Raw genomic sequence first — 16,061 nt, 5'->3', positions numbered from 1 at the left:
CTCAACACAGAGAATACTCCCATCTGTTAAAAGAAGGTCAAGGCAAAGATATGCAGCGAGAACCAGAGAGAAGAGATGAGCAACACATTCTGTCCACATGAAATCCTCAATTCCAGTCTCTGAAGCCCTTGACCATGTCAAAGATCCTTCAGTCCAGGAGCCTTCCAAAGTCTGTGAGCCAGTAAGTTCCTTTTGGTGCTGTTGGTTTCACTTAAGCAAGTGTGAGTTGGATTTCTTTTACTTGCAACCAAAACCCCTGGTGAATAATACAGACCCATTCTTGGCTTACACTAGAGGAATCCCCTCCATCCACCACCCTCCCCACACTCCAGTGGTGCTCAGACAACAACAGCTGTAATAACCTGCCACGTGGAGTCCTCACCATCCAACCTAGCCCCACTCCTGAGATGATTTCCAGAAGGATGCTGCCACTTAGCCAAAGGCTGTTCTCATTTTAAGTCCCACTGGAGTCCTTGGAGAGACCCAACCGTCCTCTTTCCACCCCAACTCCTGAGAATCTGTATATCTTCCAACCTTCCAAATGCCAGGGAGGAGGCATCAGGGAACTGTCCTGGAGGACATGAAAGCAATCCAGAGAGCCTGGGTTTATCTCTAGAACCTCACTCTTCTCTCTAAGCCACTGCTGAAGCAAGCAAAGCAACAGCCCAAACATCTTGGTGCTTTCCACCTTCTGCTTTCTGATACATCCTCCAATGAGGATACCACCCACAGCCCCAACTGGCGGCTGTAGACTCCCTCGCTCTCTGAGAATCTCAAAAAGGAGGCAATGGCAGGTTCTGATCTTAGTGTGTATTGCCAGCCATCAAGGCAGTGGTTTTCACATCGTGGATCACACACTATGACGGTGGATGAAATCAGCTTGGAAGTTTCTGATCAGCATTTTTTTAAGTGAAAGAGAGTAAGTGCTTGCATGTGATGAGGGTAAGTATTGTTTTGTTTAACCTGTCCTTCAAGTATCTACAAACACACGCTCACACATATAAACACATGTATATAGTGTGCACTGGTTCACGATACAAAATATATGTTATATCTTATACTGTGGGTCACAGTCGTAAAAGCTCACAAACCCCAATCTAGAGTTTATCTCCTCTCTTTCTCTAACAACTCCACACTTTTGTCCTTATTCATGTCCGTTGGTCGGTTAGTTAGAGCAGGAGCTGGTAAACTTTTTCGCTGAGATCACATGGAAAATATTTTAGGCTTTGAAGGTCACACAGTCACTGTCGCAATGATTCTTGCTGTTGGAGCACAAAAGCAGTCATAGAGGACGTGTAAACAAGTGGATGCGGCCATGTTCCAATAAGAACGTATCTGCACACACAATGCAGTGGGACAAATCTGGCCCATGGACCATGGTTTGCTGACCCCTAATTTAGAGTTTCCTCTGTGTCCTCTCCTGCCATAAGAAAGCCCAAACTGCTCCCTGCACTCAAGGACAGTTAGACAGAGATGTAAACAGATAGTTTTTACAAAACAAAAAAGAAAAAACATGTTTTGTGAAAATTCAAATTGTGCGAATTTGAAAGAGTGCAATATAAAAATAGCAATCGTCTTGCTCTATATTCAAGTTTTGAAATAATCTTTAAAAAACAGCAAAGGCTCTCACAAGCCTTGGTTTTCTCACTACATAAAGGGAATCACAATAGTTCCTATTTCATAGCAGTCTGGTGGGAATTGAATAAGATAATCTATTCAAAGTGCCTAGCACCGTACTTGCAGGAGGAAGTGCTCAGGAAATGTTAGCTTTTATCAGTAGCATTATTAGTAAGCCCTTGGTTATTCTTCCCCAGACATGATGGAGGTGTCTACTGGTCTGGGTACTCGCCAATCCTGAGACTCAAAGTGCTCAAGGCACCAATATGCAAAAGAAACTCTCCAATAGCACGTTATAAAATACTATATTTAGCTGTGCTGAACACAGAAGTTCAGTCTACCCAAGCTGCATCCCACATTCCCACTTTCTCAAAGCTATGAGGGTGATAATTCTGATAACTTAGAGATATAAACCAGTGCTGTATAGCTCTTTTACTGATGATGCAAATGTTCTATATCTGTACAATACAGTCTGCTGGCCACTAACCACATTTGGCCATTGAACATTTGAAATGTGGCTGGTGTGACTGAGAAACTGATTTTAAAATTTTATTTAATTTTGACTCATTTAAATAGCCACATGTAGTTAGTGACCACTGCATTGGACAGCACAGAAAACTATTCTTCGATTCCTTCTCAAATTCAATTACCCATAGGGCTTTTGTCTAAAACAGGGTTACTCGACAGCAACACTATTGAAGCTTGAGGCCAGATAATTCTTTGTGGCAAGGGGCTGTGCTGTGATTGTAGGTTGTTCAGCAGCATCCCTGGCCTCTGCCTATTAGATGCCAGCAGGATGCTCCCCACTACAGAGCTGGGGCAACCAAAAATGTCTCCAGATATTGGGGAGGGACAGAATTTTCTCTGGGTAAGAAGTACTGTTCTAATAGAAGACCTCTGATGAAAAATGAAGCAAGTGTTCACCGATGTAGTTTCCTTCTATTTTGAATTCTCTGGTGATTGTGAAAGTGTGAGTTCTAGCCAAAGTCTCTTTCATACACCATGAGTTTATTGTCCCTTTCTAACATGTGTTTTCTGGTGGCGTGTCAGGGATGTGACCTGCCGGAAGGCTTTCCCACATTTGGTGCATGGATACGGTTTCTCTCCAGCATGAATTTTGCAGTGATTATTAAGAGTTGATCTGTCGGTGAAGGCTTTTCCACACTTAGCACACACATAGGGCCTCTCACCGGCATGCATCCGCTCATGTCTTTGGATGCTTGACTTACACCGGAAGGCCTTTCCACATTCCTCACACTGATAAATACAATCCTTACTGTGGCTTTTCTGATGCTTGAGAAGGGCCGCCTTGCCCGGGAAGGCTTTTCCACACTCCTGACAGTGCTCTTGGGTTCCTGGCAGGTGAATCCTCTTGTGCTCTGAAAGGTGGGAGCCATTTCGGAAGTTCTTTCCGCATTCTTTACACTGGTAGGCCTTCTCCTCCTGATGAATTCGGTGATGCTCTGAAAGATGGGAATTACATCTGAAGGCTTTTCCACACACTTTACAGTGGTAGGGTTTCTCTCCGGTGTGAATCCTCTTATGTTCCGTCAGGGATGAGCTGCGGCCGAAGGATTTGTCGCACTCACTACACTGGTAGGGTTTTTCTCCAGTGTGCACTCTTCGATGGCGAGTAAGCTTTGTGCTCTGCTTGAAGGTTTTCCCACACTCATCACATTTAAAGGGTTTCTCTCCTGTGTGGATCCTGTAGTGACTGCTGAGGGTGGAGCTACTGTTGAAGGCTTTTCCACACTCCTTACACTTATAAGGTCTTTCTCCTGTATGGATTCTGTAGTGTGTAAAGAAGTATGAGCTATGCCTGAAGGATTTCCCACACTCATCACATTTGTGGGGTTTCTCCCCAGTATGAATTCGCTCATGCTCAATAAGGTGGAGAGTTTGGTTGAAGGTTTTCCCACATTCTTTACATTTAAAATGAGCTTTCCCCTTTCTTATACTTGGGCATTTTTTAAAACCTGATTCGTATAGCTTTTCATGGATATCTCTCTCCAGGGTTTTCTTTCTTCTAGGATTGCTCTGTGGTGTTAAAGTTGTGGACATGTTACTCAAGCATATCCTCATGGCCACAGATTCACATCTTTTATTGCTAGGGAGGATTTTTTTGCATGGGTCTGTGGCTGGCTTTGGACCAGGTCCCTGCTTATCCTGCAGATGCCTGTCCTTACTTTTCAAGGCCTTATCTAGCCTAGCAACCAGGGGGCCACGTCTTTGAGTTATTTTCTTTACCCTCCCCTGCAATGACCTCTTAGAACTTCCTGGTCTTGTGAATGAGGTCCTCTGTTTACACGCAGTCATCCCATCTGAAAGAGATTTAGATATCAGATGTCATTTTAATTTTTGTTTAAAATTGTTTTGTTGGAGTATAGCACAGATACAGAAAAAGTATGTTAATCTTAAGTATACAACTTGATTACTATTCATAAATGAGCATATTCATGTACACAGCACTATTATGAAGAAACAGCACCACAGAGGGCAAGCACCCCAAAATGCAGTGGCCAGAAGGCAGCATCCCAGAAACTCCTCCCCAACACATTCCCTCCCAGTCATTAATGCCTCCCCCCTAGGAAAAACACTACCCTGACTTCTGATACCACAAATAGGCTTTGCCTGCTTCTGTGCATTATATAAAGATATTCTTATAGTCATCACCCTTTTGTGTCTGCTCTTTTCACTCAATATTATGTTTGCAAGAACATTTATCAGGTAAAAATTTAAATCATCCTTTTGTTTCTCCTTGAAATTGTTTACTATTGCACATCCTCACAGAATTTTATTCTAAGGTCATAGATTGAAAGTCTTTTATTGATCATTCCATCACACTTTTCTGCAAAAAGACAAAAGTATATTGATTCAATTTTTAAGTTTTAAAATTCCCAATGATCATAAGGCTCTGACAGCTAAAACTATATTTACCAGTATTATAATATTATTCAGTGCATTCCATTTTGATAATTACTTATTATGGAAAGTTAAAATGTTTTATAGATAACTTCCAAGTTGTTTCATATATCCATAGAACATTTATTGCTAAAATAAGACAGGGTTCAATACCAGTTCAATTCCCATTTTTGTGTGTATATGTACATATATGTATTTACATACTTTTACACACGTACATATGAATATATGCAGTGTATGAGAAAATTTGTTCATGTAATAACATAGAAGCTTTATTTTAGAAAAAATCACTCAATTCTTTTAAGTTCTTCCAAGTTATAAGTAAAAACATTCATATTATGACCTCTTAGTCCTGACAGCTCAATTAGATTCAATTCCAATTTTGTTGAAAATGGAGATTTGGAAATGACCTGACTTGTAAATGAATTTGTTGTCCAATCTTCAGAGTCATTTACCATCTCAGTTCACTCACTTTTTCATCCATTGCTTTTATCACAGCACATAAAACCACCTGGCATATGTGCTTATTTTGTTTATTGACTGCCTAGCCCCGTCTGAATACAAGCATCATAGGAATTGTGACTTTGCTTATTTTTCCTACCGTTAAACTCACAGAGTGAAGGACAGTAACTGTCACACAAGGTGTTCAATAATCTTTTTTTTTGTAACCGGGAAATGAACCTGGGTCTCCAGCATGGCAGGCGAGAACTCTGCCACTGAGTCACCATGGCCTTCCTCAATATATATATTTGAATGAATAAATGATGCTGCATTTTGTGACAAAGGATTTCCCCCCTTATTAAGTTTGTTCTGCTTTTTTATATTGGAACCTCAGAAATTTAAGGAAAATGATATGAATCTCACGAATATGTATGTACTGAATGGATTAAAGAAAAGGAACATCATTTGCTGAATGACTCAATTATGTAATATATATAATACGTGTATGCTACTTTACCACTTAGAGGTGTCCTGTGTTACCTAACATACTTAGAAATGGTTGGAGAAGTCAATGTAGTGTGCATTTCTATACATCTATGTCAATAAAGTATTTTTGGATTCAGTGCTTTATCTTTGCTTTAAATATATTCTCATCAAAACCTTGGGCAGATCTGAGTCTCTTAATCTATTGAAAAAGGTCTGTCACTTAACCTAATACTCTGTTTCTAGTTTTCCCCTAACCAGAAATTTGTACAAGATGGAGAAAGGCACAAAGCTCAACTTTATCACAGGCAATGAAGATAAAACAGTGAACAAAGACAGATACAGTGTCTGCTCTTGCTTATGTTCTAATGGGGGGGGGCGGACAATAAAGTAATAAGTGAACAAAGGTCCCAAGCAATGACTTGTCCTTAAAAACTTAATAAAACCAGGTAGCATGATGGAAAATGACTTGGAAAGTGTGTGTGTGTGTGCGTGCGCATGCACATGTATGTGCGTGCGCACACGCACGCGCGTGTGTGTGTGAGGGGGCGTACTGTGTGCGTGTATGGGGAAGTGGGGTCAGGGAAAGCCTCCCTGAGAAGCTGAGAACTGAGCCGAGAAGTCAGTGATCAGCCTTGCAGAGATCCATGGGAAGAGCGTTGCAGTAAAAGGAAACAGCAGGTACAATGGTCCCAAGTTAGGTTTTCTGTCCTTGGCAACTCACAGAATCTGATAAAGAGGATGGAGAAGAAGAAAGTGTGAGAATGAGAATGTGCAAGTGGAGGAATATCTCAAGGTAGAACTGAAAAGCATTCCTGGAAGGAAATGTTCCTGCAGCCTTATCTCTCCTACCCAAACCCCTCAGCGTGATAAAACTTCACGGGAGGGTTCCCCATGGAGAATCTCAGTGGTGTCCCCTTCTACTCACCAGTGGAGATGTTGATTGTGGTGGTTCCCTCATTACCTCGCCAGGGAGCTTTAGGAGCATCTCTCTCCTTGACACAAGGCTCATCCCCTTGCTCCAACCTGGTGATCAGCTTTGGTTTGAGAAACCGACGCGCCGCTCCACAGAAGGAAAGAAGTGTTAGGTGCCTTCCAGAACCCATTTCCAACCCAGATGTTTGCACAGAAGAACCTTCGAAGCGTTCTTGGGGAAACTGCCTCTCGAGCCTCACCTAACTCTTCTCCTGCCCCCACCTCCCAAACTCACCAGCTCACATTTCTATCGCTGGGGATCCATGCAGTTCCTAGGAAGCTGGACCCACCTCCACAAAGCACATCAACCAATTAGTATGTGCCCTATGGCCACTGATTACACCAGCTGTGGTCACGTGACTGAAGCCAGTTACAGTTAGAGTGGAGGTCAGGACTTGGGGGAATACCCAGAGCCACTGCTCTCTGCCATGACTGCTGCTGAACATGTGCCTCTGTAGCTGCTGGCAGGTCTATCGAGAAAGTGAGCAGAGCCAGCCAAAGGATGCAGCTAACACCATTTAAACCTCGGTAGCTGCACCCAGTCCTAGGACAGAACTTGTGCCAGTGTTCCAGAAGCCTCATAGCCTTCTGGAATCACTGAGCCCATTTCATGGGCCCAGTTGAGCTGTGGAGAGGTCGCCTTACCCAGGGAGGACAGGTTCCCATAGTTCTCCAGCATCACGTCCTTGTACAGGTCCTTCTGAGCAGGTCTCAGCAGCTGCCACTCCTTCTGGGTGAAGTACATGGCCACATCCTTGAAGGTCACTGGTTCCTGGAACACCAAACCCCTGCCTATTCACCCAGGAACTGGCTCAAGAATAGAAGTGAAAAGCTAATGGAAGATTTGGGGAACATCCCGTGTTCTGCACTGTGGGGCATTGCAAGCCTGGCCCTAGTTCTTTGCCCTGCCCTGCATCCATGCCCTTCGCCATGTCACCATGCAGCACCGTCCCATTCTGACCTGGGCTTGGCCATGGGACTTTCTTTGGCAAGCGAGTGTTAACGAACATGATTTAGAAGTTGGAAGAGTGTTTGTGCAATTGACGTTTCCCTCTCGCACGCATCTCTGTCCCTGCCACAGGAACATGCCCAGGCTAGCCTGCTGGAGGGTGAGAGGTTCAAGTGACCCACGTCACCAAGCAAAAGCCGAGACTGGTTGACAGCTGCCTTCGTGAGCTGCATGAGCGAGCCCAGCAAAGAGCAGCAGAGCCACCTATCCACCTTCATTGCTGCGTGTGCCCCTGATGTTTCATAGTTATTTGTTACATGGCCTTATCGTGGCTGTAGATAACTGCTGCACACATGTCCCAAGTGCTTGTGCGGTAGCTGGAGAGGCAGGGACTGGATGCCATGGCAGGCTGGAGTCCTCAGGACCCTGGAAGAGGCTCTGTCACTCAGCAGTTGCATAACCACCTGGGACTCTCCTGTTCCTGCGTCTGTGACGCAGATATCATAAGATTAGGAGCACGGTCTCTGGATACAGACTCCCTGGGTTTGAATCCTAAGTCAGCCACTTACCATGTAAGGGCAAGTGATCTGTACTCTCTGGACCTTCATTCCCTTATCTCTACAATGGAGATAATTATAGTACCTGCCCCCACAGAGGATTAAGTGAGTCAACATATGTACAGAAATTAGCTCAGCTCCTGGCATATGGTCAGTAATCAAGAATGTTAATTATTATTTTGAATCTCTGTTTAAAAAATGGGAGGAGCAGTCCTAGTTAATGGGAAAGATATCCGACCCCAGAGAGGAGGTCTGTTTGTTCATGTCATCAGCATGGCCTGATGCTGGGGACAAACCTTCACAGCCGTCAAGGCCTGTGGTAGACACAGTATCCATTCCCCTTCGCCACGATAATAGAAGCCACAGATGGAGCACATGGTGCCCAGCCAAAGACCACATTTCCCAGCCTCTCTTGCAGCCAGGAGATGCCACGTGGCGAGGTTTTGGCCAGTGGGTCCTGAGCTGAGTGATAAGCACCTCTTCTGGACTCTGCTCTTGGCAGGAAAGAGCTCGTCTTCCCCTTCCCTCGCTCTGCCTTCCTGTGGGCCAGGACGCGGATGGGTGTGGGGGCTGAGCCATCTTCAGCCACGCGGGACAGAGCACAAGGTCGAAGACGCCTCGGTCGCCAGCGCCACGGGGCTGCTTCCTCACTGACCGACCCGTGACAAATGGTCAACTCGGACTTATTTATGCAGCTGTGTTTTAGAATCGCACATGACAGCAGTCAAAGCTGCTTCTCTCGGGGATTTCCAGTCTAGATGGGGGGCTGAGAGATGGGTACAGCCACAGCGACATCACAGCTCAAGAGAAGGCGGAAAGACCGAGGGGAGACTTGCCCACACGCGCATCTCCGGGAACTCTAGAAAAGGCTTGAAAGAGGGGGTGGATCTGAGCCGAGTCTCGAAGGATGAGGAGTTTTGCGAGGCAAAGCAGAGCAGGGATCCTCCGTGTGCAAGGGAAAGCCAAAGCGAGCGGAATGGCTTCAAGGAGAGAGAACAGAGGAAGAAGAGGACATTAGCGCCACAGTTAGTTGGCTGTCCCACCACGGGCGATTACACACAGGCCCGGGGCCGGCCTGCCCGGGCTGGAGTTCCACAGTCCCCACCTTAGGGCTGCAGGACTCTGGTCAAGGGACTGGACCCTCCATGCCTCAGTTTCCAAAGCCGAGCCTGGGAAGGGAGTGTGCGGATCAGAGGGGTTCACTGGGAAAAAAATTTACAAAAATGCCTGGCGCTTAGAAAGAGCTGGAAATACCTTAGCTGTTACTACTTTTGCCTTAGCCTCTTCTACATGCTTTCTTAAAACAATCTGCTTTCTTAAAAACTTAAATGCTTCTTTTCCGAAATAAAAGCATCTAGCACAACGCTGGCACTTTGTAAGCAACTAGTCATTTCTGGTGAGACTCATTTCCAGCTAACGGATACCGAGTACGTGCACGTTATGATCTTATTTAATCCTTCTGGGGTAGCCTCTCCATTTTACAGATGAGGAGACCGAGGCAGGAGAGCGTCAGTAACAAAAGAGAGCGTAAGGAGGAAGAGCTAGAAGTGGCAATCTGTCCTTCCCCAGGGAGGGAAGTGTCCCATCATTTACGATACGACTCCTATATGCCGGGCTCTGCACTAACGGTGGTGCAAATGCCTACTCACTTAGTGGCCACCATCAGCCACGAGGGTGCCTGCTGGCCCTGTTCACAGATGAGCAAACGGAAACGCAGAGGAGATAAGGTCCCACAGCTGCTGGTGGCTGAGGCCGTCTGATGCCCGAGCCCGTGGTTTCAGCCCTGGGCATGCACCACCGTGAGGCATGGAAGGCACACCCGGGCTGTGTCTCGGCTCCTTGCCCCTGCCTTTGCAGAGCCAGCCTTCCCCGCTCCCGGGGCTTCTCAGCCTAGACGCTGCTGACACTCGGGGCTCGACCGTCTTTGGCAGGTGAGGGGCAGGGGCTGCCTTGGGTATTGCAGGATGTCTGGCATTCTGGGACCCCAGCTGAGGCCAGGAGCGGCCTCCCCTCGAGCTGTGACAATCAGCACTGCCCCTAGACGCGGCCCAGAGTCCTGCTGCCCAGCCGAGGCTGGGTGCCTTGTTCCATAGCCATCGGCTCCCTCCTGGTTGGGGACAGGTAGGGAAGGACAAGTGACCCAGGCTGGGCAATAGAGGCCTCCGTCATCCCAGCTGGCGACTGGCTCTGGGACGGATGTGTGGCCCCAAACGGGCCAATCAGACTCCCCCAGCCCACACTTACTTGCAGGGCCTGAACAGTCTCCCACCATGCACAACTGTGGGGACAGAGCTGGGGGTGCAGCGGGGGCGGGGCTGCCAGGCGGACTGCGGGGCCAGTGAGGGGTGGAAGGACATTTGCACCCAGGCGTGAGGTCCTGAGAAGGACATGGCACCAGATACGGGTGTCTGGGCAGGAATGTGGGGGCTCCATCTACTGGGGGGAGGGGTACGGCCAGCAAGGCAAAACGGGGAGGCATGCCCAGGGTCTGCAAGTCGACTGAGGATGTTTCCAAGCGAAAGGGCACTCACGGGACAGGACAGCTGAGCGCAACCCCCAACCCCAGCCGGGGCCCTGGGACTGAAGGGAAAATGCACCCCGAGCGGGATGTGGCAAACCGAGGAAATGGGAATACGGAGGACAGATCAGGGGAACGGGATGTGGCAAACCGAGGAAATGGGAATACGGAGGACAGATCAGGGGAACTGCGCACAGCGAGTCACTGAGCTGCAGCCACGTTGGGGCGGGCGCGTGTCCTGGAAGCACGCGGAGGCACTGAGGACGGCGCAGCCCGTGCTCAGCAGCTCTGCAATAACAGAGAGGGCTCTGCACAAGTGACCACACCCACGGGGGGGTCGTCACAGGTCTGTCGCACGATCTTTGTGCCATTCTGGCTACTTTTCTGTGAGTTTTAACTTATTTCCAAATGAACAGTGTGTTGTTGTTGTCACACGCCCCTCCTGAGACGTCCCTGACCGCTGGGCCCTGAGCCGTGGCCGCTGGGGCTGGAGCGCCGGGTGGCTCCAAGGGGGTCTGCAGGCCGCCCCCACCCCCACCCCGCCGCCCCCCAGGTCCGGGCTGAGCTATCCCACAGTGGAAGCCAGAGCCCAGGGCCTGTCCTCAGCACTGCCCTGGGCTCGGGGGCTCTGGCCAGCCAGGCCCGGCACGTGGGGTGGCACCAGCCCCGCCCCCAGGGCAGCATCTGGGAGTGGGGCCACGGCAGGCCCCAGGGAGAAAGGAGGGGTGGTTAGTAGGGGAAGGGGGAACAGATTGCAGGTGGACAAAGCCCCACTGCCTGCCTCGGCAGACGCCAATCACTAATTCTGTTCTTGGTTTACTGAGCCATGGGTCCGAGGGGCCGCCATGTGCCACACACTGTTCTAGGCACTGGGTGGGGTCTGTCACGCAGGGCTCACTGGCTAGTGGGGGAGGCAGAGGAGACGCGAACAAATAACTAACACGTGGTCAGGTAGCAATAATTACATGAAGCACAGGAAGGGGCTAGAGAGCAGTGGGGCAGAACTGATCAGGGAGGCTTCCTGGAGGAGGTGACTTTTGAGCAGACGACGGAATTAGGCAAGAAGGCAGCATCCCAAGGGAAAACACCCCCCTGTGGGATAGGCCCAGGTCCGAGGAGGACGCTGGGGTGCGGCGGGGACTGTGCTGGGTGGAGGGGGTCTGATGTGGCTGCCCCCTCAGAACTGCCCTCTGCCCAAAAGGAGATTCCAAGCAAGCTTACCATGCTCCAGGCTGGCAGGAGTCCGGCCGGCGTTCTTCTCTTCTTTTTGATGAGCTTTTTTGCTGGACGGGCAGGGCTGTGAGACAGCAGGGCTGGGGGGGGGGGGGAGCAAGGAGTAATGAAGCCACCTACCCTCGGAGGGTGGGCGACTCACTGACAACATAATCATAATGAAACAACTGGCAGGAGGTAACACATATTTTGCAGTTTCTGTGTGCCAGGGGTTCTGCCAAGCACTTTGCACGAATGAACAATCTCATTTGATTTTTCACAGCAACCCTCTGAGATGGGCAACTATCATCACTTCACTTGACAGATGAGGGAAACTGAAGCACAGAGAGGCTAAGACACTTGCTCAGGGTTGCACAGCCTGGAAGAGGTAAGGGTGGGCACCTCCAGCTCCAGAGCTTGTCCCCTCAGATGTTCATGAAATCGTATTCCAAAGGCCAACAGGTTACAGGCAGGGAATGCTCACTAGGGAAGGGGCTGGAGTTAGGTAATGGGACACTAGAGTCTGAGGGAAGCTGGGGAGCCCATCCCCAAAAGGAAGGGGCAGCTGTCATCTGGGAATGCCCAACTGGCAAAAAGCCCAATGTTTCAAAAGTCAGAAATCGAGATTCTGGGAGAAATCTCTGAGAGTTAAAAGGTGGCAACTGATCCAAATATATTTTGTACAAGCCCTGGCAATGGAAATCAGTCTCTCTTTGGAGGGTATTTGCCCATATCTATACAAATTACAAATGCAATTCCTTTTTTTGGCCCTTATCCCAGTGATATACGCCCCCTTGAGCCAAAAAAAATCCCAGGACAAGCTATCCATGATTGCATCCCCAAAGGCTGGAAAGAATCCAGAAGCACATCTGCAGGAGGCTGGCTAAAACATTAGCGTGCAGTAAGGACCAACAGAGGAGCCCGCCCAGCCAGGAATGCGAACCTGGCATCTTTATCTTTACTTGCAGGGAAAGGGCACACAGTCCGGGGCTCACAGACCCTGAAGCCAAGGTGCAAATCCCACCTCCAGCTAATCATTCAAGCCTTTCATCCCTCGGTTTCCCCACCCACAACAGGCTCACAGGTCACTGCAAAAAGTGGGTTGATGCAGGGAAAGCAGCTGGAATGAAAAAACAACAAAACCCACACAAGGCCGAGAACAGTGTGTGCTGCCTCTTGCGGGAAAAAACACCACACGTGACTGTGTGGACATATGGGTGTTTGTATGAGTGCAGACTTTTCTGGAAGAGACAGAAGAAGCTGGAAGGGAGCTACCTCAGGGGAGGGAGCTGGGTAGCTGAGGAAGAGAGGTGAGAGGTTACCTCGTATGTGAAGCCTTCTGCATCTCTGCAACTTTTGTATTTTCCCCTCCCCAATGTTTCATTATGAAGATGTTGAAACAAGTTAAACAATTGCCCAGTGAGCACCCATGCAGTTGGGTCTGACGGCCTTTTAAGCGTGCATTGTCACGTGTCTGCGCATAGATCTATCCATGTTTCTCTGTCAATTCATCTTATTTTTTGATGCATTTCAGAGGAAGTTGCAGACATCAGGAAATTTCCTTCCTAGGTACTTTTGACTGCATGCCATGAGTGGGAGTTCAATATTCATTTAGTTATTTTGAGATGAAATAAACCAATATGAAGGGCATCGTTTCAATAAATTTCGGTGAATGCATAAGCCTGTGCAACCAAAACCCTATTTACATTCAGACTGTTATGAAATTTTAACCATATGCAATTATTTCCCAATAAAAAGTGAAGCTAAATTGAAATGTTTAAGAGATGATACAGTTACTGGGTTAAACCCACCCAGCCATCCACTGTAATGAAAATGCAGAAAAAAGCCGCTGGATGGCTTGAGGTCTTGATCTGGACTCCCAGGCCCAGAGCCCCTGTAGGGAGAGGCCCATCTCCCAGAATCCAAGCGGGGGGAGGACACGGAAGTGGGGGCCTCGGGCATCGCCTCCTCAGGAAAGAGGTCCGTCTTTCCAGCCAGGCTGCCACAAGGCCACATGCATGCACGCACACACACACAAATGCACACATGCTGTGTACGCCCATGCATGTAGGCACATGTAACACATGCACGAGCACACACATGCAAATCCATGCATGTGATATTACAAACCCTGACCTCTCCATGCCTCAGACACTTCACCGTTAGTGCCAGGAGACTCCTTGTTTTATCCAGCCCGTCCCCGGAGCCCCCTGCCCCTGGCACTGGTGACACTGACAAACGCTCTGCCAGCCTGTCCCCGGAGCCCCCTGCCCCTGGCACTGGTGACACTGACAAACGCTCTGCCAGCCTGAGGCTCACCTGTCGGAGAGACAAAGGCCAAGCTAGCAGCAGAGAACACATCAGAGGGCGCTGGATGCCCCAGTGAAAAGAAATTGGGGTGAGATGAAGGGGGCAGATGCCTGGTGCTAACAGTGGGGTGGGCAGGATGGCTTCTCTGAAGAGGGGACAATTTCCTTTGACCTCGGTTTTGAGGCAGTGCCAGCCAAGTGAGCCTTGAGGGAAGAGTATTCTGGGGTGGGGGAGTGGCAAGTGCAAAGGCCCTGGGGTGGGATGTTCAAGGCAAAGCCAGGAGGCTGAGGTGGCAGAGCCCAGGGAGCAGGGTGGGAGAGATGCTCATGATGAGGTCAGAGGTCAGAGCTGCGGCCAGGGTGGACTCAGCAGGGCCTCCTGCCCGGGGGGAGTGTGAATAACTCTGAACTGCTGTGGCACAGAGCCCAGGGAGGTCGCAGGCAGAGGGCTGCGGGCCAGGCCTCGATTCTCTGCGACTGCTCGGCTGCCGGGGGCGTGGAGTTTGGGAGGGGCAGGAGTGAAGCCGGGAGACCACTCAGGGGCCGGGCGGCCCCCAGGCAGTAAGGCACATCCTGGTCCTGGCGCAGAGGCCTGGCGGAAAAGCGCAGCCCGGCAGCCCGCCCCGCAGCACATCTGGGCTGGGCCAAGCCCGCAGCCACCGCACCCCTGGGCGCTCACCCCCAGCGACCAACAATCCCGACCGTGAACCTTCACGCAGGCTTCATTCCAAACAGCCCCAAACTGGAGACAGCACGGATGCCCCGCGGTGGGGGAGTGATAAAAAAACCGCGCCCCACCACCACCACCACATACACACCCCGGATCCCACGCGGCAGGAGAGGGGAACGCACGTGGATTCACCCACCCACTGTGGGGCTGCCACAGCGCACGAGGCGGAGGGGACGCATTCAGCCTCGCCAAGGCGCAAGCTTCCGCCATCACATTCCTAAAACGACCACAGTGCAGAGATGCCAGCGGGTCAGTGGTGCCCCTGTGATGGGGGGCAGTGGGCACCAGCACGAGGGGGCTGTGTCCTGCGCCTTGGCTGCGGCGGCTACACGAATCCACACGTGGCCAAGGCATGCCAGGTCCACTTGGGGGATGCGCTGTCGTCTGCAGGACACAACCCCGCAGGCACTGGGCGACAAGCACATAGCTCCTAGGTGCGCTGCCTTTTCACCGTGCTGTGGACTTACGGTTATTGCAAAGTGAGAAGGTACAAACTTCAAAAGCAGCACAACGAGCCCAGCCCTCAGGCTGAATCGCCCGGATGCCCCGATCCGCTGCCACGGCTCTCACGGGGATGGCACCACGGCCTCCTGACCTGGCAGCCAAGGGGCCAGGGCAGGGTGCTCTCCAGGGTGCCCCGAGAACCCGCACTGCTGCCCTGGAGTGCGGGGACCCCAATATGTGGGCTGAGTCACAGACGAGGCGTGAGGCACAGGCCCTGGTGGCGTCCTCTCCCAGCCCAGGAGCAGCCGAGGGGGGTCTTGAGTCCAAGCTCTCCCCATCTGTGTGCCCTGGAGAGCCCCCACCTGCCAGCTCCATGCAGGACCCCAGGCTGTGCATCTCTCACCTGCAGCACCCATCGGCCCAGCCTTCACCTCCATGGCCCTCCAGTGCTCACGGGGTTACAGCATGGTGGGTCCCTGCTCCCAGCGACGCCCTAGGGGACAAGAGACAAGAGCGGAAGTACAGGGTCAGCGGCTGTGCTGTCACCTCCCCGGGCCACCCGGGAAAGGGCAGGATGGCAGCCTCCCGCCCGGAGCCACGCAGAAGTGGCCCAGCTGTGAGCAGCGAGCCTGGGCGCGCACCTGAGGCGCAGAGGGGCCCCTCTATAAGGAGAGGGCAGGGAAAGGAGGCACCCAGGATCGCTGGGTGAAACAGTTAAAAGTGACCTCTGGGGCCCGGCACACAGCAGGCGCTCAATAAGTGCAGTCTTTTCTGCCCAGTCCCAAGGCCATAGGCAGCGCTGCGCAGTTTCGATCCCATCGGGGGCCTGGAGCTGGACCCTGACCTCGGGGCCCCGACACTGAAGCGGGGTGCTGACACGCCTGCCCCTGGGCTGCTGGACAGA

At 50.6% G+C, this 16,061-nt stretch overlaps 1 protein-coding gene across 1 annotated transcript; it reads right to left on the bottom strand.

Moving 5' to 3' along the window:
* Positions 1 to 2,593: 2,593 nt before the first annotated feature.
* Positions 2,594 to 15,653, bottom strand: LOC143658560 (uncharacterized). The gene is made up of 5 exons (XM_077130651.1): positions 15,561 to 15,653; positions 11,684 to 11,775; positions 7,084 to 7,210; positions 6,392 to 6,526; positions 2,594 to 3,938 (listed from the first exon to the last, which is right to left on the bottom strand). The coding sequence occupies exons 1-5, from the start codon at positions 15,592 to 15,594 to the stop codon at positions 2,626 to 2,628; spliced, it is 1,701 nt and encodes a 566-aa protein (XP_076986766.1). The 5' UTR covers positions 15,595 to 15,653; the 3' UTR covers positions 2,594 to 2,625.
* Between the last annotated feature and the right edge of the window lie 408 nt (positions 15,654 to 16,061).

The sequence above is a fragment of the Tamandua tetradactyla genome, chromosome 16, assembly GCF_023851605.1.
Source record: "Tamandua tetradactyla isolate mTamTet1 chromosome 16, mTamTet1.pri, whole genome shotgun sequence".
In the NCBI taxonomy this organism is placed as follows: domain Eukaryota; kingdom Metazoa; phylum Chordata; class Mammalia; order Pilosa; family Myrmecophagidae; genus Tamandua; species Tamandua tetradactyla.
This window is presented reverse-complemented; position numbering and strand designations above follow the sequence as displayed.